Raw genomic sequence first — 27,508 nt, 5'->3', positions numbered from 1 at the left:
GTTCCAAAAAATACCTTAGAGTTCAATTTTGCATGCATTTTTTGGGGATGCTCATCTACATGTGTCCCAATAAAGATGATGGTCTCTAGGCTAAGAAAGTCGTATCTACAGTCCATTTCAAACTCTTCAATATTCAACTATATTATTATATTATTTATTATATTCAATATTTCTCATACTTGTCCTATGACTTCCACTTAACACTATACTGTGTTCATGCTGGAATTCTGACATCTTCCTAAGTAACCATCTGCAATGGTTAATTGTGTGTGTTAACCTGACTGGGCTGAGTTGTTTAGATAGTTGGTAAACTATTATTTTGGGTGTGTCTGTGAGGGTATTTCTAAATGAGGTTAGCAGTTGAATGGTAAACCATATAAAGAAGATTGCCTTCACCAACTTGGGCAAGGAATCAGTTGAGGGCTGAAATAGAACAGAAAGGCAAAAGAAGGGCCAATTCATTCTGCTTGAGCTGGGACATCCCTCTTGTCCTCAGACTTGAGTGCTCCTAGTTCTCAGTCCTTGGGATTGGGACCAGAACTTACATCATCAACCACCTCCTTCCCCACCCCCCTTTTCAGGCCTTTGGTCTTTGACTTACACCATTGTCTCTGGTTCTTAGGTGTTTGGGTTTGGATTTGAAGTACAGCAGCCAACTTTCCTGAGGCTCCAATTTGCAGATGGCAGAGTGTGAGATTTAACCTTTGTAATCTCCTGGCCCTTCTTCACAATAACTCCATATATCTGTATATCCCATTGATCTGTTCCTCTGGAAAACCTAAAACACTATTTTGCAAGTTACTTTGAGGCCCAACTATTGTGGCTGCAGGGCTTATGAAGACGTGGTTCCCTATATTTATGGGTTACAAAGCAAGGTGAGAGAGTTTTACACTCACACCTTCAAACCTTTGCTTAAGCTGTGCCCTCTGCTTGAGCTGTTTCCTCCATTGTCATCTTTGTGAAGTTGACTCCAGGCCCATCCAAATGTTCTTTTAATTGTGCTCTTAACCACATAGTCTCTTAACCACATAGTATCACACCTAGTTGGTTGGTTCTGTTTTTCTCTCCCACTCGACCACAAGCTCTCAGCTCTTGGTACATTTTATTCAGTTTATCTCCCGGGCTTCAAAAGGAGCCTGCACACTGCTGAGCTCTCAGTACATACGGATTGAACCAATCAATACAAGATAAACGTGCCACCCAAGTCCTGCAGGCTTGCAAAGTGCTTCGTGCTGATTTTGCTTTTCGTGTCCGACAGCCCGTTTGGTAAAGATCAGGAGTTTGGGGGCATGTGGGGAACGGAGGGAGAATGTGAGCGCCCCACCGCGCTGAGGCTGCCGACGTCCGGCCAACCGCGAGCGAGACCCGACAACTTCTTTACCTCCCGGAAGCGGCCGCAGCGGCCGCTCCGAGTCCCTCCGGAAGGTGGGCGTGGCCCTCATGAATAGTGAATCGCCGCGGGGGAGGGACTGGGCCCGCCCCCGCGGGCGGGAAGGGGGAAGCGCGGAGGCTGCCTGACTGGAATGAGGGTAGCTGCGGCGACTGAGGCGGCGGGAGTGGGGCCGGCCATGGCGGTGTGGACACGGGCCACTAAAGCGGGGCTGGTGGAGCTTCTCCTGAGAGAGCGCTGGGTCCGAGTGGTGGCCGAGCTGAGCGGGGAGTGTCTGAGCTTGACGGGCGACGCCGCGGCGGCCGAGTCGGAGCCCGCTCTGGGGCCGGCAGCGGCCGCCTTCAACGGCCTCCCGAACGGCGGCGGCGCCGGCGACTCGCTGCCCGGGAGCCCGAGCCGCGGCCTGGGGCCCCCGAGCCCGCCCGCGCTGCCTCGGGGCCCCACGGGAGAGGCGGGCGCGTCGCCGCCGGTGCGCCGGGTGCGGGTGGTGAAGCAGGAGGCGGGCGGCCTGGGCATCAGCATCAAGGGCGGCCGCGAGAACCGGATGCCGATCCTCATCTCCAAGATCTTCCCGGGACTGGCGGCCGACCAGAGCCGGGCACTGCAGCTGGGCGACGCCATCCTGTCGGTGAATGGCACGGACCTGCGCCAGGCCACCCACGACCAGGCCGTGCAGGCGCTGAAGCGCGCGGGCAAGGAGGTGCTGCTCGAGGGTGAGTGGGGCCGGGCGGGCGGGCGGCGACGGCTAGGCTCACCCGCGCGCACTTTGTTTCTGCCACCCTTTGCGGGGCGAGCCGCTTCTCTCCGCCTCTCCAGCAGACCCCCCTTTCTGGGTCTCTGTGGAAAAACTGATGCTCCGTGCAGGGAAAGTTGGGCGGCCGCCGAAGCGTGGCTTGCTGCCCCTGAGGAACTCGACTGAGATTTAGCAAAAAGCAGCTGCTTATGAAGCTCCCCCCTGTCTGCACGATAAGCTGACACTAAGAACTAGGAGGAGGCTGATCGTCTCGAGTTCTGTAGTTCTCCTTTTGCCTGCTAAGAAGTGCCGGGCTGACTCTTTCTTCTCTCCACTCGAGCTTCCCAGGCGGGCGGGTCTATGGAAAAAAAAAAAAAAAAAAAGAAAGAGAGAAAGAAAACTATCCACACCGATGCCACCGGTATGCTTGGGTAAACCACCAAAATGCTGGTTAATTTATGGGAATTTAACCCATCATTGGCTCTCAGCAATAACTAAAGGAGATCATAGCACTTCATTGAAGCCAGAGAGCTGAAACAGCAAGTTCGTGTGGTTAATGAGCCTTGTTTAACAGTGGAGCCTCACGTGTTTGAACATTTACTGCCAGCTAGAGTTTTGCCCCTTTTGCAAGAGGCTGGTGCCAGCTTCCTACCGCTGACAGGCGTGCTGCTTCAAGACTAGGAGATGTTTTATAAGAAACTCGAAATGCAACATCACAGGAAATGTTTGGATAGCCAGGATTATTATTTACCTTAAGTATGTATGTGATCTGTGTCCTGAATATTTTATGGTGAATTTATGGGATGAAGCAAAAATAAATCTCATCATCTGGGACTGGGGATGTGGCTCTGGTAGACAGCTCTTGCCTAGCATGTATGAGTCCCCCCCCCAAAAAAAAAAAAATATTCTCCTTGAGGACTCATGTCTGTGTTTGATAATAAGAGTATTGTAAGTGAAGAGATGGTTGCTTCAGAAAATTTTGAATGATCAGCTTCCTTTCACTGGTGATTCAAATATTCCAAAAACATTTATTGTTGACTGTGTAAAAGATAATGTAAAAGAAGATGCTGTCCCTACTTGGTCTCCTAGTTGAGGAAATAATAGAAAAGTGCAAAATACATTAGAGGGAGGACTTGATTTTGTAGTGCACAGTATGTATAAATGCCAAGGGAATGCAAAGTTAAAAATTAAGTTGATAGAGATAGATGGGCTTAGCCAGGGAGGACTTTTAAAACGAGCTGACTCTTGAGCCAGTTCTCCAAGGAAGTAATGGTCAAAGATGGGCAGAGATGAGTCAGGAGAAATTCCTGGCAGAGCCGGGAAGGGTTGGGGGACAGGAGTGGGGAGGGAGCAATCTTCTATAAACTGAGAAGCCAGAAGTCTTTTCACCTTTTTTAATAAATCTGCTTGTAAATAATTGGAAAATGTTAGTTTGCCAGGAAATTATTTAATGTGCTGCAGTTGTGAAATTTCAGTGTCTCAGCTTTACTGTAATCCTAGTCTACTTATATGTGAAGCTAGACATTGCTCAGAAATTAGTATTAATAAAAGGAGTGAAATAACAGATTGTGGCTTAATTACAGAGTGTGTAAAAAAATTGCTACTCTAAAACATATATCCTGAAATTGTTCTAGCTAAATGTTATGAATTCTTCAAGCCAGAGTACAAAATTTCATATAACTCATATAGTATTCATTGGGTAAGCAATTCAACCCTTCACATCTATTTAAAAACAAATAAACAAAAACCCCAGTTTTTGTTTAGATATAATTTGAACCTGTTACTCATACCAGTAAAATGAAAACTACCTAGTAAATGCTTCCTAGTATTCATTAGTCTAAAATAGGCCACATGTGCTTTTAGAAAGGTTTACACAGGGCAGCATAATAGCATATTTATTGAATGCTTTTTTACCTAACACATAGGTTCTACTTTCCTATTTTGTATAAGACAAACAGTTTTTGTTCTTTAGGTGTGGGTAAGTCAGTATGGTGGATTTATGATGTTGCATTTTTAAGCCAAGGGGTATAAAATAAAATTGCTCAAAATATACATAATCACAGAAAACAGTAATTTAATAACCCAAACTTTTAAAGTTGAAAGTGTGTGTATCCAGTAGGCCACTTTTAAAGGATAGAGTTTAGTCATGTGCCTTGTAGTTCCAGCTATTCATGAACCCAGGACAGGGCAGTCTGGGCAACATATTGAGACCCTGTTGCAGGTTGGAGGGGATTAAGTTTATTCTTAGCTCTTCCATTTTTCACACTATATTGTCCTTTCATTCAGTATTTGAACACTTGAAAAAACTTGCCTTAAACATAGTACAGTGGCACAGTGATGCTGTTTTTGTGGTGTGGGCAGGGAATTTCAGGCATGTTCTTTCCACCCCCATGCCAAGGAAATCTAGTTTTTGGTTGCCTGAGGTTAGTCAACCTAGCTAAAGGGTTCTTTCTTATCCCAGGAATTTTTAGGGATTGTTCATTCATTCATTCATCCATCAAACATTTATTCCACTCTTTTTCCTCTTACTCCTTCAAGGGGAAAGTCCTAGTAGTGATTTTGTTTTCTAATTTGCATCTTCTGTCTGAGGAAAACATTCCAGCAAAAGAATGGTACAATTAGAGACTTGTCTACATGTAAAGATTGATAAAAGGTAGAATCTATTTTTGGTATTCCAAAAAGTTTATAATATACTTTTATTATTAGTTTACTATGAGCCAGAGGCATGTAAAGATACTTAATTACTGCCCTCAGTAAGTTAGGAGTTCAGAGAGAGAGGTGTAAAAGTTTGGGTAAACAATATGACTGTGACAGTGTAAGGGAATGCAGAGTGAGGATGGATAAAAACAGAACTTTTGGGGGAAGCACCAAGGATTGAACCCAGGGGTACTTAAGCACTGAGCCACATTCCCAGCCCTTTGTAAAATTTTATTTAGAGACAGGGTCTTGCTGAGCTGCTTAGGGCCTCCATAAATTGCTGAGGCTGGCTTTGAACCTGAGATCCTCTTGCCCCACCTTCCTGAGCCACTGGGATTATGGGTGTGATCCACCACACCTGGAAAAACAACTTTTTTTCCTTAATAAAACAGTTGTTCTTTAAATTTTTTATTTTTAGTTGTAGATGGACACAGTACCTTTATTTGTATTATTTATTTATTTTTATTTATTTGGGGGGGTGTACCAGGGATTGAACTTGGGCATTTGACCACTGAGCCACGTCCCCAGCCCTTTTTTTTGCTTAGTGCCTCTCTGTTGGTGAGGCTGACTCTGAACTCGAGATCCTACTGCCTCAGCCTCCTGAACAGCTGGGATTACAGGCTGTGCCACCTTGCCTGGTTTATTTATTTATTTTTATGTGGTGCTGAGGATGGAACCCAGTGCCTCACACATGCTAGGCAAGCATTCCACCACTGAGCTATAGCCCTGACCCCAAAACAGAACTTCTTTTTTTTGGCGGTGCTGGGGATTGAACACAGGGCCTTGTGCTTGTGAGGCAAGCACTCTACCAACTGAGCTATACCCCCATCCCAAAACAGAACTTCTTATAGGGAGCAGAGATTTCATTTTGTGTTATTTTCCATAGTTCCTTCCCACCCTCAGCCCCTGTTATTTGTGGGTTACAGAGAAATTAATAGATCCTCTCTTCATAAAGGAGAGGAGCTACATGAATCCAGGAGGGAAATTTCTAACTTGGGTTTCCAGTCCTTGTCAATATTTGCATTTTGGGCCAGACCATTCTCTTGTAGTGGCTTGTTCTAGGCACTATAGGATGTTTAGCAGCAAATCAACATTAATTATGAGCCAAGGCACTTCAAGATACTTGATTCCTGCCCTGGGTAAGCTTTGAGTTGAGAGAGAGAAGTAATTAAGTAGAGCAAAAAGCTAAAGTACTGTTAAAATAATAGTCTGAAGAGAGCTCAGTATAATGGAGACAGAGGTCTACATGGTCCCTAAGGGGAATCAGATTGAGAATGCCCAGGAAAAGGTTGATGGAGAAATTGATGCTTAAATTGAGCCTTCCCTAAAAAGAACTGGTATCAGTAAAGACACTGTAGTACAAGACATTAAGAAGTTATTCTGGTCAGGCACAGTGACACATGCCTGCAATTCCAGTTACTGGGGAGGCTGACACAGGAAGAGCACAGTTTGAGGTCAGCCTCAGCAATTTAGCAAGACCCTGCCTCAAAAAATAAAAAAGCCCTGGGTTCAATTCTCAGTACCAAAAAATAAAATAAAACAAACAAACAAGAAAGTTATACTGCTCAGTTGCCCAGTAAGAGTACAGTACATGGAAAGACTTTGTGGTCAGTCTTGGGTTTGTTTCTGGTTAGTGATTTGTAACTCCTAGTCACATTACTTCATTTTGTTACACCTTTGTTTCCTCATCTGTAAAATCAGGGTGGTAATAATACCTTCCTCAAACAGTTGTTATTCATTTGACAGTTTATGTGTTCAGTGCCTTTATTAGGCCCTGGAAATAAAGCATGAACAACAATAGTGAATGAAGAAGGCAGGGCTGGCCATGAAGTATGCCATGAGTTAACAGAGACACTCCAGACCAGGAGAGCAGGTTGTTAAAACCCAAGACTTCATTTACCAGGAAAAAAAAAAAAAAAGTAAAGAATTGTTTTAGAGGAATGAATTAAGAATGAGTTTGAGTTTCTTGGATGCAAACAACTTTTTCTAATCTTGTGTTCCTGTTTTTCTTCTCTTTTGTCCTTAAATTTTCATTTAGTTTCCTTTTTCTCTGATTTTTCTCTTCCTTTACACTTAGTACTCAATACTGTAAGACTTGCCATTAAGTGTATACTTGCAGTGACTAAGCTAAGCTATTTACTTAGCATTGAAATAAAGGTATGCAAATTAGATAGTATTTATAATCAGATTATTATATTATTATTATGATAGTCTTTTTAATAATGCAGATTCTAAGCTTTATGGGGTAACTCTAAACAATCAGGTACTATATGTTGAATTTGCTGAGTCCTTTACTCTAGACTTAAGGTTTATCCAGAAAGTTTCTAGAATTTATATTTTAAGGCTATGAAATTAACTAAACATGAATTAGGCTACACATTGAAAAAGGTTCCAGTGGGGTTAGGGAAGGTGGTTTAAAGTGTACAGCTGAGGTTTGATATTTGAGGAAAACAAAAATTTGAAGAAATTCTCACTGAAATAGTGTTGAAAAATCATTTTTTAGGGGCTGGGGAGATAGCTCAGTAGGTAGCGTGCTTGCCTTGCAAGCACAAGGCCCTGGGTTTGATCCCCAGCACCAAAAAAAAAAAAATATTTTTTAATTGCCAGAATGTTTTTCTAAAAATATTGTTTTATTGACTCTACTGAAAAGAAAATGGTAAATGGTTAAATGTATGGAGAAATAGACTGGTGTGAAATTTAACTTCAGAATTGAAAATAATTTTCGTATCTGAAATTATTTGAAATTTTAGTATCACATTTAATAATGGCTCTTTTTGTATGTGTCAGGGACATATAACAAATGCCACTGACAGTTTTAGGTTGCTAAATTGAAACTGGTTTGAATTCACACATTGCTGATTTCTTCTTGGATATTTAAAAAGTTGAGAGCCCCTAGGAAGAACATTTTACATTCTTTGTGGGGAGAGGGTGAGTTGGGGATTTAACCTAGGGCCTTGCACATGCTAGTAAGCATGTATTCTACCACTGAACAACACTCGCAGCACCTACATTTTCTTTGAGATTTTGTATGTGTATTCATTAGTTCTCTCTCTCTCCTTTCCCCCCAACACCTCGGGTACTAGGAATTGAACTCAGGGGCACTTGACCACTGAACCACATTCCTAACCCTTTTTTATATTTTATTTAGAGGCAGTTGCTTAATACCTTGCTGTTGCTGTCTTTGAATTTGGGATCCTCCTGTCTCAAACTCCAGAGCTGGAGCCGCTGGGATTACAGGCCTGCGCCACTGTACCTGGCTTATTAGTTATCTCTTAAAGAACAACTAAACTCTAAGGATGTTTATTTTTCTGTACTTTTTTTTTTTTTTTTTTTTTTTTTTAAATTAGCCTTTCTTGGTTTCATTTGAATGATTAGACATGCTTACATGAGAAGCTGTTATTGTGGCCAGATTGTTTCTTAGAGTTCCTTTCCTTTATGTTAAAATATGCTCTCCAAATTATTACCACAATATGAGAAGTTGATTGATTCTAATACAAAGTGGTTATGAAAATTCTAAAAACAGTTTTGGGAATCATAACCAGGCTTTAATTTAGATCTCAACTGACTTCTCTTGATTTTTTTTTAGGGAAGAGATTGTAATGTTTCCTTTGGACAAGAAGATGTATCTTGCCTGGCATTTTAAAAATTGTAAAGCCTGCTGCTGGGTGTGATATCATACGCCTGTAATCCCAGTGGCTCAGGAAGCTGAAGCAGGAGGATCAAAAGTTGAAAGCCAGCCTCAGCAATTTAGCAAGACCCTAAGCAACTAAGTGAGACCCTGTCTCTAAATAAAATATTTAAAAGGGGCTAGAGGGGCTGAGGACATTGCTCAGGTGGTAGAGTGCTTGCCTTGCACAAGGCCCTGGGTTCAATCCCCAGCACCACAAAAAACAAACAAACAAACAAATAAATAAATAAATAAGGGTCTGGGAATGTGACTCAGTAGTCAAGCACTCCTGGGTTCAATTCCTTGTACCAACAACAAAAAAAGTAAAGCCTCATTTTACAAATGAGGAATGAACAATGAAATGAGATGTTAAGTTATATGATTAAGATCACCTAATAAGCTGGTCATGGGGGCACACACCTATAATCCCAGTGATTTGGAGACTGAGGCAGGGGGATCACAAGTTTGAGGCCAGCAACTTAGCAAGACCCGTCTCAAAATAAAAATGACTGGGGATGTAATTCAGTGGTAAAGTACCCATGGGTTTAGTCTCCAGTACAAAAAAATTAAAAATTAAAAAATCATCTTATGAACTGGTGGTAGAGCCTGGTCTTTCTGCTTTCTGCCCTGTACAGTACCACCCACATCTACAACCAGACAGCCAGATGTGCTGTGAGATCAGTGCCAAAGAAGCTGAAGATAGTCCCTGGCAGCAGAAAACTTAGAGTGAAACTGGGGAGAATTGCTAAAATGTGGAGTACTCACTCTGTAAGAGTTCTCTGAAGGGAACAATCAGTTGAGGAATGGGAGAGTTAAGTATGACTTCCTAGGGAGAGGAAATTTTGACTGAGACTTGAGGGACAGACTTTTTCTGTAGATTGAAGTCAGTCCAAGCAAGTTCAGGGGATAGCCTGAGCAAAAGCCAAAATTGTTATGATGTATGATTGGAAATGAAGTGATGGGCTAATTGGTATGGACTTGGGGGAAGAACGTAAAGTTGGATAGATTGAAGCTAGATTATTGCAAGACTTTGAAGTCCAGCCAGAAGAATTTGAACCTTTTTCATTTGTCAGTCAATATTTATTAAGTATCAACTGCAAACAAGATACTGAGAATTTCAAATTGGGAGTAATCCCTGATTTTTAAACTGGTAAGGAACCAACTATGGCAGGTTGCATTAAGTGCTTTAATACAGGTGAGAACACATTATCTGGAAAACACAGGTAGATGTCCGTGAGACAGCATGTTGAAGATAAGAAAATGATAAGTCGCTCTTATGTTGAGAGAAGTAAAGCAGAGAAAGGTATGGTAAGTATGTGCAAGCAGAGAAGCAGGAAAATGGGCAGAGGCCAGATCATACAGTCTATGCAGTGCTAAGCAGTGGTCTCTCTAATACGGTTTATATTTATTTTTGCAAGTTGACAAAAAGAAGAAATTGGACTTCATTTATATTTACTACACTGGTTCTGTCAGTCTCTTAGGTGGTGCCATTACAAACTCAGTATACAAGGCGATGTTCCAAGGGAAGAGTGGATGTTTCAAAAAGCAGATGAGTTGATAGTGGTCATGTTAATAATTTGCCTGCTATTCTTATATTGCAGTTTATTATGGATTACTTGACTCTAGTTGAGTGGATTTAAGTTACATTACCTGCCTTTTGCTAAATTAATCTTCACAAAATGAATGTGTGACTGATTTACACAAACTATAGACTGAAGATAATTCTCACACTGCAAACGATAATAAAATGATAGAGTTGTCTTTTCCCCTCCTAATGTGAGCTCTCTGTCACATTTTAAGGTAATTATATCTGTTGGAAAATCAGTCTGAAAAATGAAATTGTCAAGACTATTTGAAATACATATATATATATGCATATTATATCATCAGTATCGAATTTCATTCTAAGAGTATTTTGCACTTTGAGTCATACAGTACTAATGTTAAAATGGCTTAATCAGGGCTGTATTTGTATATTTTTATCTTATATTCTTTCTTGATTTCTACATTTATGTATGTTTTATAACATATGTGCATTAATAGATATTTACTCATTGAAGATATACTCAGATTTTTACTCATGGATGTGTACTGTCAAAAAGTTTAGGCACTGAGCTGCCAAAGTGCTTTAGATGAGAAAGTGTAAAAGTGAGGGTGACTGATGGAGTATGGAGCTCAAGACGTGAGGTGGGGAAAGTAGTTAGGATGCTATTGCAATGTCACAAGAGTGAGAGTAGTTAGGGTAGTGTGAGGATGAAAAAATATTAAAGAGAAACAGGAAGTCTAAATGTTTGGGGTCTTAAGGAGAAAAAGGAGTTGAGGATGAGTCCTGGACTTCTGGCTTGGAAAACTGGATAATAATGAGACCAAAATGAACACGGAAGAACTAGTTTGGGTGAATATGAGAGACAAGAGATTTGGTTTTAGTCATGTTGAATTTGAGTTACTTACCGCTTCTCGGCCTTTTGGCTAAGATCAAGTGAATTTGAGTTACTTGTGTAGCATCCTGGTGGAAAAGGCCTGTAGCTGGTTGGAAGTATAGTTCTGTAATTGAGAGAAATGTCAGAGAACTATGGTGAACTATTTATGAGTGTCAGGATACAGGTGGCAAGTGAAGCCATGAAGTGTGAATGAAGTCATGAGAGAGTAATGCAGATGAAAAAAGAGAAGTAGGACCAGGATGCAATCCTGTAGAACCCCTACATTTTTTTTTAAGCTTTTTGTTGTTATTCTTTTTAGTTATACATAACAGTAGAATTTACTTTGATATATTTATATAAGCATGGAATATATCTTGTTCTAATTAGGATCCCAGTCTTGTGGATATACATGATATTGAGATTCACTGTGGTATATTCATATATGTACATAGGAAATTTATGTCAGATTCATTCCAGCGTCTTTCATAATCCTTCCCCTCTCTCTTGCCTTCATTCCCTTTGTCTAACCCATTGAACTTTTATTCTTTCCCTCCCCTTCTTGTGGGGTTAGCATCCACATATCAGAGAGACATTTGACCTTTGGCAGAACCCCTATATTTAAAGCCAGAGTAAAAGGAGAGGAATGTGGAAAGGTAAGGCCGAGGGGGTAGGAGGAGGTTTGGGAGAAACTGATATAGTGATGGTTTAACAGGCAAGAGTCTAAAGACAGTAAATTGAGAACTAAATCCCAGCTACTCAGGAGGCTAAGGCAAGAAAATCTTGAGTTTGAGGCCAGCCTGTACAACATAGATAGACCCTATCTCAAGAAAAAGCAAACAAAACCAGGATCTAGTTAAAGATCCATTAGATATGATAATTAGAAAACTAAGATCCTTGGAGTCCTCCTAAGAACTGCTTCAGCAGGATGGCAGGAGCTAGGGCAGTGAGTAGAACATGCCTTTAAAAAGCTCAGCAAAATAGGGGTTTGGGGTGTAGCTCAGTGGTAGAGTGCTTGCTTAGCATGTGTGAATCTTTGGCTTCAATCCCCAGCACTGCTCAAAAATAAAAAAGCTCAGCCAAAAAAAATAAAAAGCAAAGGCAGTGACTATAGTTGAATAATATATGAAAGGAAGGTTTTACTTTTGTGGTTGTTTGTTTCGTATTCTGTTTTGAGTGGGAAAGAGTTGGGACATATTTATACACCAAGGAAAAAAGGCCAACAGAGTGGGAGAAAGGTTGAAGAGATAGAAGGGATGGAGAACTGATGCAATCTGTTTTTGAGCCAGGAAGTGACATGATGGGAACAGAATTTTGGGTTGGCAGCAGTGGATATACTGGATGCAGAGCAAAGAGGAAAGACGAAAGGTAGAAAAAACTACAGCTGTTGTAGTAAAAAGTAATCCAAACCAGCGGTCATAACCATTGAAGAGGGAGAGTGACTCCAGTAGGAACAGAGAGGAAGATTATTATTATTTTATTTTTAAAATACTTTTAGTTTATAAATGAACTGGAAAGAACAATGCCTTTAACATGTTTCCTATCTTACTCAATTTGCTCCACTAAACCATGTTGTGAAGAAATTTTATCATTAAAAGAATGTTACCAGGCCTGAGATTGTAACTTGTTAAGGCGCTTGCCAAGCACGTGTGAGGCACTGGGTTTGATCCTCAGCATCTCATAAAAATAAATAAATAAAATAAAGTTATTGTGTCCTTCTACAACCAAAAGTATTTTTTTTTTAAAAAGGCTGTTAACCGAAGAATACAAATAACCCAATCAACAAATGAGCTAAGGATATGAACAGATACTTCACAGAAGAAGATCTACAAGCAATCAACAAACATATGAAAAAATGTTCAACATCTTTAGTAATAAGAGAAATGCAAATCAAAACTACACTAAGATTCCATCTCACCCCAATTAGAATGGCGATTATCAAGAATACAAGCAACAATAGGTGTAGGAGAGGATGTGGGGAAAAAGGTACACTCATACATTGCTGGGGGGTGCTGCAAATTAGTGCAGCCACTCTGGAAAGCAGTGTGGAGATTCCTTAGAAAACTTGGAATGGACCCACCATTTGACCCAGCTATCCCAACTCCTCGGCCTATACCCAAAGGACTTAAAATCAGCATACTACAGAGATACAGCCACATCAATGTTCATAGCGGCTCAATTCATAATAGCCAGACTATGGAACCAACCTAGATGCCCTTCAATTGATGAATGGATAAAGAAACTGTGATACACACACACACAATGGAATATTACTCAGCTATAAAGAATAATAAAATTATGGCATTTGCAGGCAAATGGATGAAATTGGAGACTATCATGCTAAGTGAGATAAGCCAATCTCAAAAAACCAAAGGACGAATGATCTCCCTGATAAGCGGATGATGACACATAACGGGGTGGGAGCGAGGGCAAGAATGGAGGAAGGATGGACTGTATAGAGGGAAAAGAGGGCTGGGAGGAGTGGGGGGGAAGGAAGAAATAACAGAATGAATCAAACATCATTACCCTATGTAAATGTATGATTATGCAAATGGTATGCTGTTACTCCATGTACAAACAGAAATAATGTGCATCCCATTTGTTTACAATAAAAGTAAATTAAAATTTTAAAAAAGTTCACTCCCCCCCAATAAAAAAAAAGACTGTTACCTTTAACTCAATTCTATGATGATGAGTTAGTTATTTAGTCCTGATTTTTTTTTTTTTTTTTTTTTTTTCAGTGCCAGGGATCGAACTCATGGACTTATGCTTGCAATGCAAGCACTCTACAGACTGAGCTATCTCCCCAGCCCTATTTAGTCCTAATTTAGATAAGAGCCAACCTTGTTTTTTCCTTTTCTTTCTTTTTAATATTTTTTAGTTGTAGATGGACACAATACCTTTATCTTATTTATTTTTTTAATCTGGTGCTGAGGATCAAACCCAGTACATGCCAGGCAAGCACTCTTACCACTGAGCCAAGACCCTAGCCCAGGAGCCAACCTTTTTCCTTAAACCCCATGGCAAACAGGAAGATTTAATCCAAGAAACAAAACGGGTGATTCTTAACAAAGGATGCAGAGTCCACTGGGGACCTTTTCCTGCATAGATAGCTTCTGTCCAGGTCTCTACGCACCCAGAGATTTGAGATTTGTGAAAACAGTTCTGCAACGAGCCTCTATTATTAAGCATAGGTATTTGATCTCACAGAGACCTTGGTGTATAAAATTGAGTCACTTGCTGGGCACAATGGCACACACCTGTAATCCCAGCAGTTCAGGAGCCTGAGACAGAAGAATCACAAGTTCAAAGCCAGCCTCAGCAATTTAGCAAGGCCCTAAGCAACTTAGTGAGACTCTGTGTCAAAAAAAAAAAAAAAAAAAAAATTTAAAAAGGCTGGAAATGTGACTCAGTGGTTAAGTGCCCCTGGGTTCAATTCCTGGTTGCTGCCTCTCCCCCACAAAAAAGTAAAGAAAATTGAGTCGCTGTTTTAAAAGAAGAAATGGCAGGATATGATAGAAGATTGGATATAGAGAAATTTCTATTCAGGGCAATAAGAGTCTGATTACCAGTTTAAAAAAAAAAAATGGAATAATTTGGAGGGTTACATTTATATAATTTAGGTTTTTTATAGAGCGCTTAGATGATGTAACTATATCCACTATCTGCAAGGTTTAAGAAGAAAAAATTTTAGTTTATAAATATTACATATACTACATCTAGTCACATTAAGAGTATAGTCTTCCTTTTTTAAGAGTCTTTTTTTCTAGACTAGAAAAAGGAGCTTTGAGTTTCTTTGGAGAAGTGATGATGTATTCAGTTGAGTTTAATATTTTTTGCCTAGAAAAATAGAAATGCACTGATTCCTTCACAAAATTTGTGTTTGATTTTGGTATAAAAATTTATGAGGGACTGGGGTTGTGGCTCAGTGGTAGAGCACTTGCCTGGCATGTGTGAAGCACTGGGTTAGATTCTCAGCACCACATATAAATAAATAAAATAAAGGTTATTCGACAACTAAAAAAAATTATGAAATAATTTTGTATGAGAACAATCTGCCAGTGATTATGGTGTCAGTAGACTTGTCTTTTAGAAAGAATAAGAGTTACATAATTCAAACTTGGCTTTGTTTTCAGTGCCCTAAGACATTATTAGAATATTTTGACATATAACTAGTTATAGTTATGTGAGGTACACAGTTTTTTAAATTATTATTTTGAATTTTCTGCAACATTGCTTCCTGTCATCTTCAGACCCTCTTACTCTTAAATTTACAAATTTAGAATGCTTTATGAAAAGTAATATTGATGGTTCAAAGAGATGAGAATGTTCAGTGGTATATTTTTCTCTCTATTCATCATGTATATAAAACGTTACAACTTAAACTTAGAAGATGAAAAACTTCAATTTTCATTGAGTTAGACTGCACAAATGTATAGATTTATTTATTTATAGTAAAAGGAGTTTATTGGCTTCCAAAAATTAAAGAAAAAGAATATGCTTGTGCTTTATTCAAGGCTTTTGGGTTTCAAAACACAGAAGCCTAATCAGATTTCATGGAGTTACTGTACCCCAATTCTCAGGACTCCAGGAAGAGCTAAGCAGCTGGGCCTCAGAAACAGCAGAAACCAAGGGAGTGATGAATCCCTTTACCCCCCATTACCCTCAGCTTTTCTGTATCTTTTGCAACAGTTTTGATGTATTCCTTTTATGGTTTATTGTTTCATGTTTAATTTTTTAAACTATGTAGAATTCATTTTGTTATGTGGGATACAGTAGAGATTTAATTTTATTTTTCCAAATAGATAACTGATTGTCTCAGCATTATTTGTTAGATATTCCTCTTGCAAGATAATTGAGATAAGATGATGGTGGCAGCCTGAAGTGCTATGTAAAGATTTGAAGCCGTCTCTGGGTTCAGCTGGAATGAGTGCTGTGTTAGTGATGTCTGCATTGAGGTGGGGTACAATACACATGCTACCTGTTTGCTACCTTAGGAATGACCTGTCCTTTCCTCATTACTTTGAAATGTGCCTTTTTTTATGTGCTTAATATTTTATATTCCTTAGGCTGATGCTTAATTTTCTGTTATATTCCATTTGAGTATTTTGTAACATAGAACATTGTGTGTTATAGCTTTAACGTTTAATGTCTGGTAATTGAAGTTTATGATACCAGACAAGAAATTCTGAAAAATAATGAAACAATTTTTTTGTTACAGATATTTCTTCAGATAAATTTTAACATGATTTAATAATTCTTAAACCCTTTGAGATTTTGATTAAAATTATATCAAATCCATAATCAGTTTGGAGAGTATGATATTGTTGTGATGTCTCCTTTTCAGTCATTCCTGCCAAAAGTTCTAGACCTGACTCATCCATGTCCCAGTCATATGGCCATCAGTTATTGAATGTTCCAATAGACCAAACCTAGATCAAGAACTCACCTTGGATCTTGATTCATATGAACTGGAAGTGGGTTTTCTCAAAGGCTAATGAAGATGATGTTGCCAGAAAGAGAATGGATGCTTGGCAGACATAAACAATAGGCATCCATTACATTATTCTAAAAACATTAGAAGATGACATTAGAGATTAAGAAACCACCATATTAGTTGAGAGATTTAGGAATCTTATAGACAGTTATGAAAGGAAAAGAAGAAGAATAAATTTGCTTGGGTACAGGAGCTTTTCAAAAACGCTTGATATCATGTGAATAATAAATTATTCTCACCACTTAGAGTAGTATTTTGAGCACCACTTTTCTGTGAATTCGTAGCAACTTTGCAAGTATTAATTATTATTCCAGTTTTCTATCTAGGACAATAAACATAAACATATAGACCTCAGGTCAGGTCTTGAAGTTAGAGTTAAATTAGGATAGATTTTTTTTTTTTTTTTTTGTACAGGGGTGCTTAACCGCTGAGCCACATCCCCAGCCCTTTTTTATGTTTTTTTCAGAGACAGGGTCTCCTTGAATTGCTTAGGGCCTTACTAAGTTGCTGAGACTGACTTTGAACTCGGATCCTCCTGCCTCAGCCTCCTGAGCATCTAGAATTATAGGCATGCGTCACTATGCCTGGATAGGATAAAGAAATATCTTCACCAAAAAAGAAATATATAGATTTGGTTGTTGTGGTTTTGAGAAAGGGTTTCCCTATGTTGCCGGGCTGATCTGGAACTCATGGGCTTAAAGCAGTTCTCCTACGTCACTCTCCCAAATAGTTTGGGACTTTGGCATGTGCTAGCTCACCCAGCTCATAGAGTTGTTGTTTTTTTTTTTTATAATTAAGAATTATTTGATTGCAGAAGCCCTCAAACTTATTTATTTAGTTATTTTGGGATATTAGAGCTTGTACTCATAGGCACTTTACCACTGAGCTACATCTCCAGTCCTTTATTTTTTATTTAGAGAAAAGAACTTGCTAAGTTGCTTTTAGGGCCTCACCAAGTTACTGAGGCTGGTCTCAAACTTGCAGTCCTCCTAAGCCTCCCAAATTGCTGGGATTACAGGCATGTACTACATGCCCAGCTCCTTTAAATAAATTTAAACAAAAATGGAATATATTGCCTCATGTAACTTCTGCGACTAAGAATGAATCTAGATTTAGGTGTAGTGGACAAAAGTGGAATACATTGCCTCAAGTAACTCCTGAGACTGGGGATGGATCTAGATTTAGGTACAGTAGGATCCAAAGGCTCAAATTATCTTGGCCTGTCATAGTTCCTGTTGTGGAGAGTCTAATTCTGTATAGTCAACTAAGATGGTACTGGCAATTCTAGAAATATATTTGCCTATCTTAATTGCCTCTGTAAAGAAAAAAATTTTTTTTTCTTCTAGCATCCACTTACCAGTCTCAGGGAAGGACTCTGATTAACTCTGCTTCGCTTACTCCTTGGACCTATCTCTGTTACCTAGATGATGGAGACTGTGGTTCAGGCTTGGGTCACATGCCCACTCCTGATGAGTGAATAGTGGCAGATGCACCAAAATGAGAATTGCTAGCAAATTTATTTGCTCTATAACAATGCAAACATTGAGCTATAGAGCTTAAATCATTTTTGTATTTAAATTGTAAATTTTTACTTTCTTTTTTTTTTGCAATATTGGGATTGAACCTAGAGTTATGTTCTACCCCTGTGCTACATCCCCAGCCCTTTTTTTATTTTGTTTTGTTTTCAGAGAGTCTTGCTAAGTTGCTCAGGCTGGGCTTGAAGTTAGATCTGCCTGCCTCAGCCTCCAGAGTAGTTGGGATGACAGGTGTGCACCACTGCACCTGGCTTAAATTGCAAATTAAAAAATTAAAATAATATAAATAATAATGGCTTGTGATAGTTTACTTGGTTAAAGACTTTATATGCATTAAAGCAACTTTTTTTTTCTTTTTTAAAATTTCATTTTGAGCTAGATTCTCACTAAATTGCCCATTACTGACTTTGAATTTATAATCCTTTTAACTCACCTTCCTGAGTAGCTAGGATTACAGTCATGGGCCAGTGCACCCAATTCGTTATCACAACTTTTAACAATCTGTGAGTCAGGTGGCATTTTATTATTTTTTGAGACAGGGTCTTACTGTGTTGCACAGGCTGGTCCCAAACTCGGTGATCTTCGAGTGATCTTCCTGCTCAGATTCTCAAGTAGCTGGGACTCTGAGCACATATTCCTGCACTGGGCTCCATCCTCATTTTAAATGTGGGGAAATTGAAAAATTAAAGAGGGGGAGAGACCTGGAAGATTAAATAACTTGCCCAAGGTTATAGCATTTGTAGGTGGTAGAGATAAGATTACTCATCAGACTTCATAGCTTTTGGTATTAGCCATTATAAGACTGCCTCTTTGGTGAATAAGTTTGGGTAAAAAAGCTAGAAGGTCTAAAGACTAACAGGATTTATTGTTATGATTGGCTTCATGTTCAAGAAAATTATGTGAATTTTTTGTTGCATCTGTCTGAAGGCCATCCAATTAATGTTTCTCAGTCTTCGTCTCCTCTGTTTTTTCATGTGGGACACAAAGCTACAGGGGATTAATCAACACATATGGAATACTGTGAGCCCCATGGGCCCTACTTTTTATCAGGTCTACCTCTGAGCTACATCTCCAGCCCTTTTAATTTTTTATTTATTTATATTTATTTATTTATTTTTGGTATTGGGGATTGAACCCAGGAGTGCTCAACCACTGTGCCACATCCCCAGCCTTTTTATATTTTTTTGTGGAGAAAGGGTCTTCCTAAATTGCTGAAGCTGGCTTTGAACTCATGGTTCTCCTGCCTCAGCCTCTGAGCTGCTGGGATTACAGGTGTGTGCCACCATGCCTGGCTTATTTTTTATTTAGAGACAAAGCCAAGTACCTGGGATTACAGGTATACACTGCCATTCCCAGACATAGCCCCTATTTTTAAGAAGTAACAAAAATGGGCTTATAAATACTAATAAACTGTGCATAAACAAATTCAAATTATTCTATACAAGTGATAGATAAATGCTGAGAGAACTTGTATTAAAGAATCGAGTGATGTTAGTAAAGTAGTTTGGGTCTGGTGAGAGAAGAGTGGTAATAGAATGTGTAAGAAGTGGAGAAGATGAAGATATTCTACATGAAGGGAATGGTGTGTCCAGAGGGCAATGATGGGAACATGAAAATGATATTTGAACTCCAGTAAACAAACATATGAGACTTCATATTTTCAAGACTCTGGATACTGACTTTTTAATAATTTTAATGTTTTATTAGTAAAAATTATACAGCTGACTTCTTAAATGCCCTGGTAACAATTTTATTTATTATTTACTATTTTATAATATAGAAATTCATTATTCTACACAGTTTTTTTGTTAAAATTTTGCATTTTGGCATATTTCTAATGTTAATCTTAATTTTGGAAAATGTCAGTGGCAAGCTGGGCTCAGTGACCCACTTCCTGTAATCACAACTGCTTGGGAGGCTTAGACAGGAGGGTCCTAAGTTCAAAACCAGCCTCAGCAATTTAGGAAGACCCTAAGCAACTGAGACCCTGTCTTAAAATTAAAAAAAAAAAAAAAAAAAAAAAATGCAGGGGTAGATAGGGATGTGGCTCAGTGGTAAAGCGCCCTTGGGTTCAATCCCTTGGACCAAATAAATAAAGGAAGAAAGGAAGAAAGTGGGGGGCAGGGGAGAGAAAGCAAGCCAGTGGGGCTGGAGATATAACTTACTGGTAGAGTGTTCCTAGATTCAATCCTCAGTATTAGCAGTGGTTGTGGGGGTATTACAAACCCTGTTCACCTTTACAAATAAATATATATTCAAATGATACACAATGTGTTTCACTGAATAAGAAATGTTTTGGGGGTTGGGGTTGTAGCAGTGGTAGAGCACTTGCCTAGCACATGTGAGGCACTGGTTCCATCCTCAGTACCCCATAAAAATAAATAAAAGAAAAGTAGTGTGTCCTTCCAAAACTAAAAAAACAGTATTTTAAAAAATGTCATGAATTTGCTTCCTTCTATTCTAATTGTTGGCCAGTAATTTAAATTGCTATTTTCATTGCAATAAGGATGTCTACATTTTTGAAAGCCATTAGTAGCATATACCATATTTCAGAGTACTAGGATGACTATCCTGCATTAGTCTCTTCAAAGATTATTAATTATATTCTAGAATAATGAGTTTATTTTTACAATAAAAAAAATTAATGCTGGCTCTGGGCAAATGTAAATTCTGCAATAAACAGCAAAAAAGACTAAAGTGAATTTCTGAAAATCACTGCCCACCCAGATGTTTTTATTGATCTGTTACATCCATTTACATTGTTATTTGATCTGTTACATCCATTGTTCTTTCATACTTATTAATTTCATTTTAGGATACAGAATAATGACAATACAAGATTGACATAAAGCATTTATGCTGGACAATAAAGAAAAGGATTTTAAATGCTGCCAGGCTGTTTTTTTGCAACCAGGTCTGGCAGGTTGTTGCAGTCACTTATATTTATGTGTATATTTTATTTTTTGTTTGTTTATTTGGTACTGGGGATTGAATCCAGGGCCTCATGTACAAAACCACGAACTCTACTACTGAGCTGCATCTCTAGCATTATATATATTTTTTTGGGGGGAAAGAAAGTTTTCCTTGCATGTTTTTTCTCCACTATTCTGTAAGGAGATTATGGTTGGGAGGGAGATTAGTCTATTCTTATTCCTCTATTTTCCCATTTTCTTTCATTCTTTTAATTTCTCATATTACAACCTACTTCCTCTGATTGGGTCTGAAGAAATATCTCTGGTATCCTTAGGATGTCTCTAGCCCTCTACATATAGTTATAGATATTACTTGATTTTTCTAGGGGGGGATTTCAGCAATGCATTTGGACAACCATTAACTCTATGATCTTGGGAAAAAATTTCACTATTTTTAGAATAACCCCTTACATATTTTATACATTAAAAATATACCACCAGTGCGGTGGCATACACCAGTAATCCCTGTGACTGTAGGCTGATGCAGGAGGATCAGGATTGCAAATTCAGGGCCAGCCTCCGCAATTTTTATTGAGACCCTGTTGCAAAGTAGAAAAATGAAAAAAGGGCTCAGTGGTAACACAACCCTGTGTTTAATCCCCAGTACTGCCCAAAACAAAACAAAACAAAAACAAACCTTCTGCTCTCATATTTTGATTTTCTAATACGGGATAGAAAATGAAGAGTTAAAATTAATATAAACTGACTATATACAAATGAATGGATTGATGAGAATGTAATAAAAATATTTTTCTCCTTGGTAGTGGGGATTGAATCAGTGGTGCTCTACCGCTGAGCTATAGCTTCAGCCCTTTTTATTTTTTATTTTGAGATAAAGTCTCCCTAAGTTGCTGAGGTTGGCCTTGAATTTAGACTCCTACCTCAGCCTCCCTAGTAGCTGAGATTACAGCATGGGCCATTAAAAAATTTTAACACTAAAAATATTCCAAATTTAATTTCTTTGATAACTCAAATGGAATCCTGGTTCTGATGGAACCCCAGATATGCAACCTCTTATTGTAAGCTTAATTTATTGTTATGATAAAGATTCACCAACGTACCAGATAAATTTTTTTGTTGTAGATTTGCAGATAAATCAGCTTTTGCTCTCCCATTTTTCATTATAATTGGTATCTAATCTCCTTTAGATCAACACAGGTTGGTGTATTATAGCAGTCTTTTTCTCCAAGAAAAAAGAATCACTTAAGGAAAAGAGAAATATTGAACGATCTAGATTGCAATTAATTTTGTCACTGATTACTGTGTAACTTGAGGTTTCTTCATTGTTTTTAAGAGAATTAGGGTAAGACTCTCACAAGGAAGATTTGCAATCTTAATATTTCAAAGAAAGTTCAAAGTTCAGGACTTAGATGCCAAATAATTCCTCCTACTAGTATAAAAATCAGGAGAAAGAAGGAAATTATGGTTTTTTTTTTTTCTCTTTTTTTTTTTTCTCTCTTTCTCTTTTTTTTTTTTTTTTTTTTTTTGTTAAATTATGCTTTTTCATTTCTCTTGGTTAAATACTTGAGTATACTTTCTGGGTTATCAGGTGGAAGTATGTCAAGAATATGTGGATTGGGGATGTAGCTTGGTAGCCTAGCATGTTTGAGGCCCTGGGTTCAATCTGCAATAAAAATGCTCAGCTCCTTCTCATGTGTTTATTGACCATTCATCTATTTTAGTAAGTGTCCAAGTTTTTTGACTATTATTTACCGGGTTTTATTTTCATTTTTGTGTGTAGTACTGGGAATCAGAGACACTCTACCCTCTGAGGCACATCCTCAGCCCCTCCCTTTTTAAAAATATTTTTTAGATGTTGACAGATCTTTATTTTATTCATTTATTTATATGTGGGTGCTGAGAATTGAACCCAGTGCCTCACACATGCTGGGCAAGCGCTCTACCACTGAGCCACAACCCCAGCCCCCCAGCCCTTTTTATTTTATTTTGAAACAGGGTCTCACCAAGCTGCCCAGGCTAGCCTTGAATTTGTAATCCTCCTGTCTTAACCTGTGGGGGCTGCGCACCTCCACACTATACTCGTCTGGGTTGTTTTTTATTGTTTGTTAATAACTCTATATATCCTGCTTACAAGTGTGTTATCAGATTATGTGTTGTATTTTTTCCAGTTTGTAGTTTGTCTGTTCATTTTTTCCATGGAGGATTTTGATGAGTAGAAAAAAATTTTTTTTTCCTGGATAGTATTGTGTCTTCTGCCCAAGAAATATATATATATATATATATATATATATATATTTTTTTTTTTTTTTTTTTAGTGCTGGGGATTGAACCCAGGGCCTCGTGCATGCGAGGCAAGCACTATACCAACTAAGCTATTTCCCCAGCCCCCCAAGAAATCTTTGCCTACTACAAGGTTGAGATCTTCTAAGCTTTGTTCTATAAGCCTTTTGGTTCTGGGTTTGAACTTTGGACCTGTGATCCATTTATTTCCTTTATCATTACCCTCACCTGATTGATAAGGTTCTTCTTCCCTAGAAATCCTCATCATTTTTCTTTGGGGGGTAATGGCAGAAGGCTGCTTTGTGACTTTCGCCAAACACTTGTTTAATCAAGTGTTTCATTTGTGTAATTCATGTGTGTTCCCTCGTCAGTGATTTCTCACTGAAATCTTAGACAAACAGAGTCATTCCTCTCTTTTTAAAAACAGTTACTCTTCATCACATTTTCAGGGCCTTCAAGGACCTGTGTTGAGAGCAGAATATTCAGGAAAACCATATGAAAACAGCATCCTGGATTTAAAAGTGGCCACCTGAAACAATAAAGCATTATATATGGACCGATGATCATTAAGTGGATTTTGATGCCTTCTCTACTTGTTTTCAAGTATCTCATATTGCTAACATTGTCATGGTATGAATGTCACAACTAGAAGAATGCCTCATTAACATTAATAAATGGGCGAGAATGCACTGAACCAAACAGCTATACTCCTATAATTTGTAAAACTCTCTTATGTAGATTTGTACTTAAAAGTAGTGGGGTAACTTATTTTTGTGGTTTTGATGTGCTGAATGAGGGGGGCAAGTGGCAAAATAGAAAGGATCAGGGAGACATGGACATAAAATTTTTAATCTTTTAATAAGTTATAATTTTATCCATTTGAAGAAATCTACAATTCTTTTTTGGGCAACTAGGAATTGAACCCAGGGGCACTTAACCACTGAGCCACATTCCCTGCTCTTTATAATTTTAATATTGAGACAGAGTCTACCTAAGTTGCTTAGGGCCTTACTGAATTGCTATGACTGGGTTTGAACTTGTGATCTTCCTGCCTCAGCCTCCTGAGTATCTGGGTACATCACCACGCCCAGGGGAATCTAAAATTCTTTATGAAAGGAATGTATTTTTAACTTGGGTGGGGAACTGTTGCTAAAGCACTAGATATTTACCAGGTTTATAGAGTACAGCTGTAAGGAATGTTAATTCTGTGAGACTATACTTATTATTAGTAACAACATTCCTCAAAAACACAAGCATAGTGAAAAAACCAAAAGCACTTGATAAATTATTCTTGGGTTGTCAGAAAAATTTCAACAGTTACTTTAGATTTCTTACTTGAAAAGTAACGATCTTGACTTTGGTCAAAACAGTCTGTGAGAAATCTTCTTAATTATTCATGTAAGATAGATCAGTTTTGCAGATCATTTTTCTAAAATATTTTGTCTTAGGTTTCTTTTGGTTCCTCTGAGTGGAGGTTGAATTATAACAATCTGTTGTGTTTATTTTGGAAAGGAAGATGAATTTTAATATTTGCTTGAACAAAATATATAGAGAGAAAGCTGTTGCTGCAAAATAACAAAAATTTTGAAGATTTAATTTACTGTTGAAATATCCATTATTGTGGACTCTCATCATTTCCGGTAGTGAGGATGATAGAATTATTAGTACTGACAGTGTAGAATTCTGCTTCTTAGGTGTTTTTAACTTGCCCATGGTTATCCATGCCTTTTCCAAAACATGGTCCCAGTAATTCCCCCTCAGTAGTAATAATTTGTTCAATTGCCATAAGCCATTGTACGCACACCCTGGGAGTTACAGTTAAGGCAAGGGAATCAATGGGCTATTATGGTCCAGGAGACATGAAAAGATCCAGAAATCCACAGGTGATCAAAGTACAACGATCAGAACAGGTCACGATTGCCTATCTTCTAAGGCAAGTAAAAGGACCCCTGAGCAGATCAGACCCAAGGGAATCTCTGACAGTTATATGATGTCAGAAATATAACATTCTTTAAAGTTCAATTTCTTCCTTAGCCAAGTGATCATGAAAATTATGTAAAATGTTTTACATAAAATTCCTGGTATGAAATAGCTGTTCAAAAATGTTAATCCCCTCCCCTTTCTGTACTTCATAACTGGATGGAAATTTTGTTTAGGGTGTCAGTCTTCCTGTCTAGAGAAACTGGTGCTAGCTAGTTTAGGAGTAGGTCAGTACAGCAACACAAGCTGATTCATCCCCATTGTGTATATCTGATATTTAGGACATTGTTTCTTAAAATTTCAGCTATTAACTGAGTATCAATGATGTTTAGCTACTGCTTTTTTTTCCCCAATACTTCTGCTATCCCTGAAGAACATATCAGATTTAACAGTGACCTAGGCAAACTTCAGTACAGTCATTGACTGTGATTAAGGGCTGCTGTTTCTGCTGGCCCTATCTCTGTTCTCTTTGTTCTACATTTTCATTGTTCTTGTCCTTCCCGACTTCTATGTTAAGGATTATGCAGAAGCTATGCTTCATAACTCCTTAGTCAGTTTGCATTATTTTGAATACACACTCATTCATAGCTCTTAAGAGCTAATAATGGAATGTAGTATGATGGTTACTATTCAAGCTAAATGTAGGTCAGGAATTTTATGCATTATTGGAATATCTAAAAATGCTGTTAACCTTTGGATTTTTGCCTCTTCTCTCCCATTTAAAACTCTTTCCGTAAACTTTTCCCTTCCCATTTTTGTTGCAATAGGAACCCATTATTTATTGAGAGCTTCCTCTTAATGTTATAAATGGGAAACTGGTAAGGATTTTCCTTTGCTTAGAGTGTGAGGAAGCAGAAGAGAATATCAGCATTTCTGCTCAACTGCAGTTGCTTTTGGAAGGTCACTAGGAGAACCAGGAATCTCCCATTAGGCACCAGATTCATTGGGTTGTATGCTATCAGGTCTTCTTCCATATATGGAATTTTATCGGTTCTAAGAAAAACATGTTGAGACAGTAGTTTGTAAGAAGGCAGGCTTTGCCACAGTTCCTTTTACACATAGCACCTCAGGCCTTTCCTAGCATGGATTTAAAATTCTTTCAGTCACAAATTCTTTACAGGGACAGATGAATCATTAATTTTGTTCTGTGGAAAGAAAGGATCTCAAATTAATACCCATAACCAAAATGAATTGCTGTGGGTTTAGGTTTTAGGAAACCTAAAACATATTTTAAAATGTTCAGTCTCAAACTGAGGGAAGATATTTTTATATGATCTGTTCAACAAAGTTGGAACATTGTCCTCTTCAGTAATCCATTCCAATTAAATGGTCTATGGCCTAGGCAAGTATTTTTCCAGTCTCTAGTTTACCACATCTTTCTTGGCATATTACCTTTCTACTTAATTCAAAATGCTAGTTTGTTGGGTCAAACACAGTTGGGAAGTGAATTGGAAATTACTTATTCCAAGAAAAATTCTGTGATGTTATTGCTGCCTCTATACTGAGGGTCTTAGTTTGTTTCCCTAAATTGCATTTTGAAGTGACTGTGTCTACAGAGTAGATCTGCTTAATAAAAAAGGGGAGTTCTTACATACATGACCCAGTTTGCTTCTCTAGAGTTCAAAGGAGGAAATCTTAAGTACTTTATCCATATCTCCCTCAGTTCCATTCTGGGAAAGAGATTGTTGCTAGAATTCATATTTAACAGATATGCATTCCAGTTTTATCTCTTTCCTTCCCTGTCCTGTCCACTGATCCTTGGATGTGTGTTCTGGCATCTTTTTTGGCAGGGTAACATAATGATTTTTCTTTTATTTTAATAATATCTTTTTTTGTTTCCTCTTCCTCACATCTAGAATCCTAACCTTCTTTTATATTTCACAAGTATGGTCCCTAGTGATCCCCTAAAAAGAACATTTAAGGTTCTGGTAACATTGTACAGATTTGAAAGAGGAAGAGCTGGGATAAATAACTTTTCCTCAAATCAAACTAAAATTTCTAAAAATGCTTCTTAAAAATAAATTTAACCAATATGTTATTTAAAATAATTCATTTTGGCCATAAATCTTTTTTTTTTTAAATATTTTTTGGTTGTCAATGGACATTTATTCATTTATTTATCTCTTTTTATGTGGTGCTGAGGATGGAACCCAGTGCCTCACACGTGCTAGGCAAGCGCTCTGCCACTGAGCCACCACCCCAGCCCCATAAATCTTTTCTTTCCACTCAAGTCCTGTACATAACTATTCTTATTAAGAAGTGATGGAAAGAGGCTTCACAGTGGTGCACACCTGTAATCCCAGGGGCTGGGGAGTCTGGGGCAGAAGGATCACAAGTTCAAGGTCAGCTTCAGCAGCTTAGCAAGGCCCTAAGCAACTT

General features: G+C 38.3%; 1 protein-coding gene across 1 annotated transcript in view; it reads left to right on the top strand.

The window, feature by feature from the left end:
- The first annotated feature begins 1,479 nt into the window (after nt 1-1,479).
- SNTB2 (syntrophin beta 2) overlaps nt 1,480-27,508 on the top strand; it is an 89,263-nt gene continuing 63,234 nt past the window's right edge. The window contains exon 1 of the mRNA XM_079116878.1: nt 1,480-2,103. Within this exon, the coding sequence (XP_078973004.1) occupies nt 1,524-2,103 (580 nt within the window). The 5' untranslated portion in view covers nt 1,480-1,523. The remainder of the gene's footprint in view (nt 2,104-27,508) is intronic.

This window comes from Sciurus vulgaris (assembly GCF_902686455.1).
Source record: "Sciurus vulgaris genome assembly, chromosome: 17".
Lineage (NCBI taxonomy): Eukaryota > Metazoa > Chordata > Mammalia > Rodentia > Sciuridae > Sciurus > Sciurus vulgaris.
This window is presented reverse-complemented; position numbering and strand designations above follow the sequence as displayed.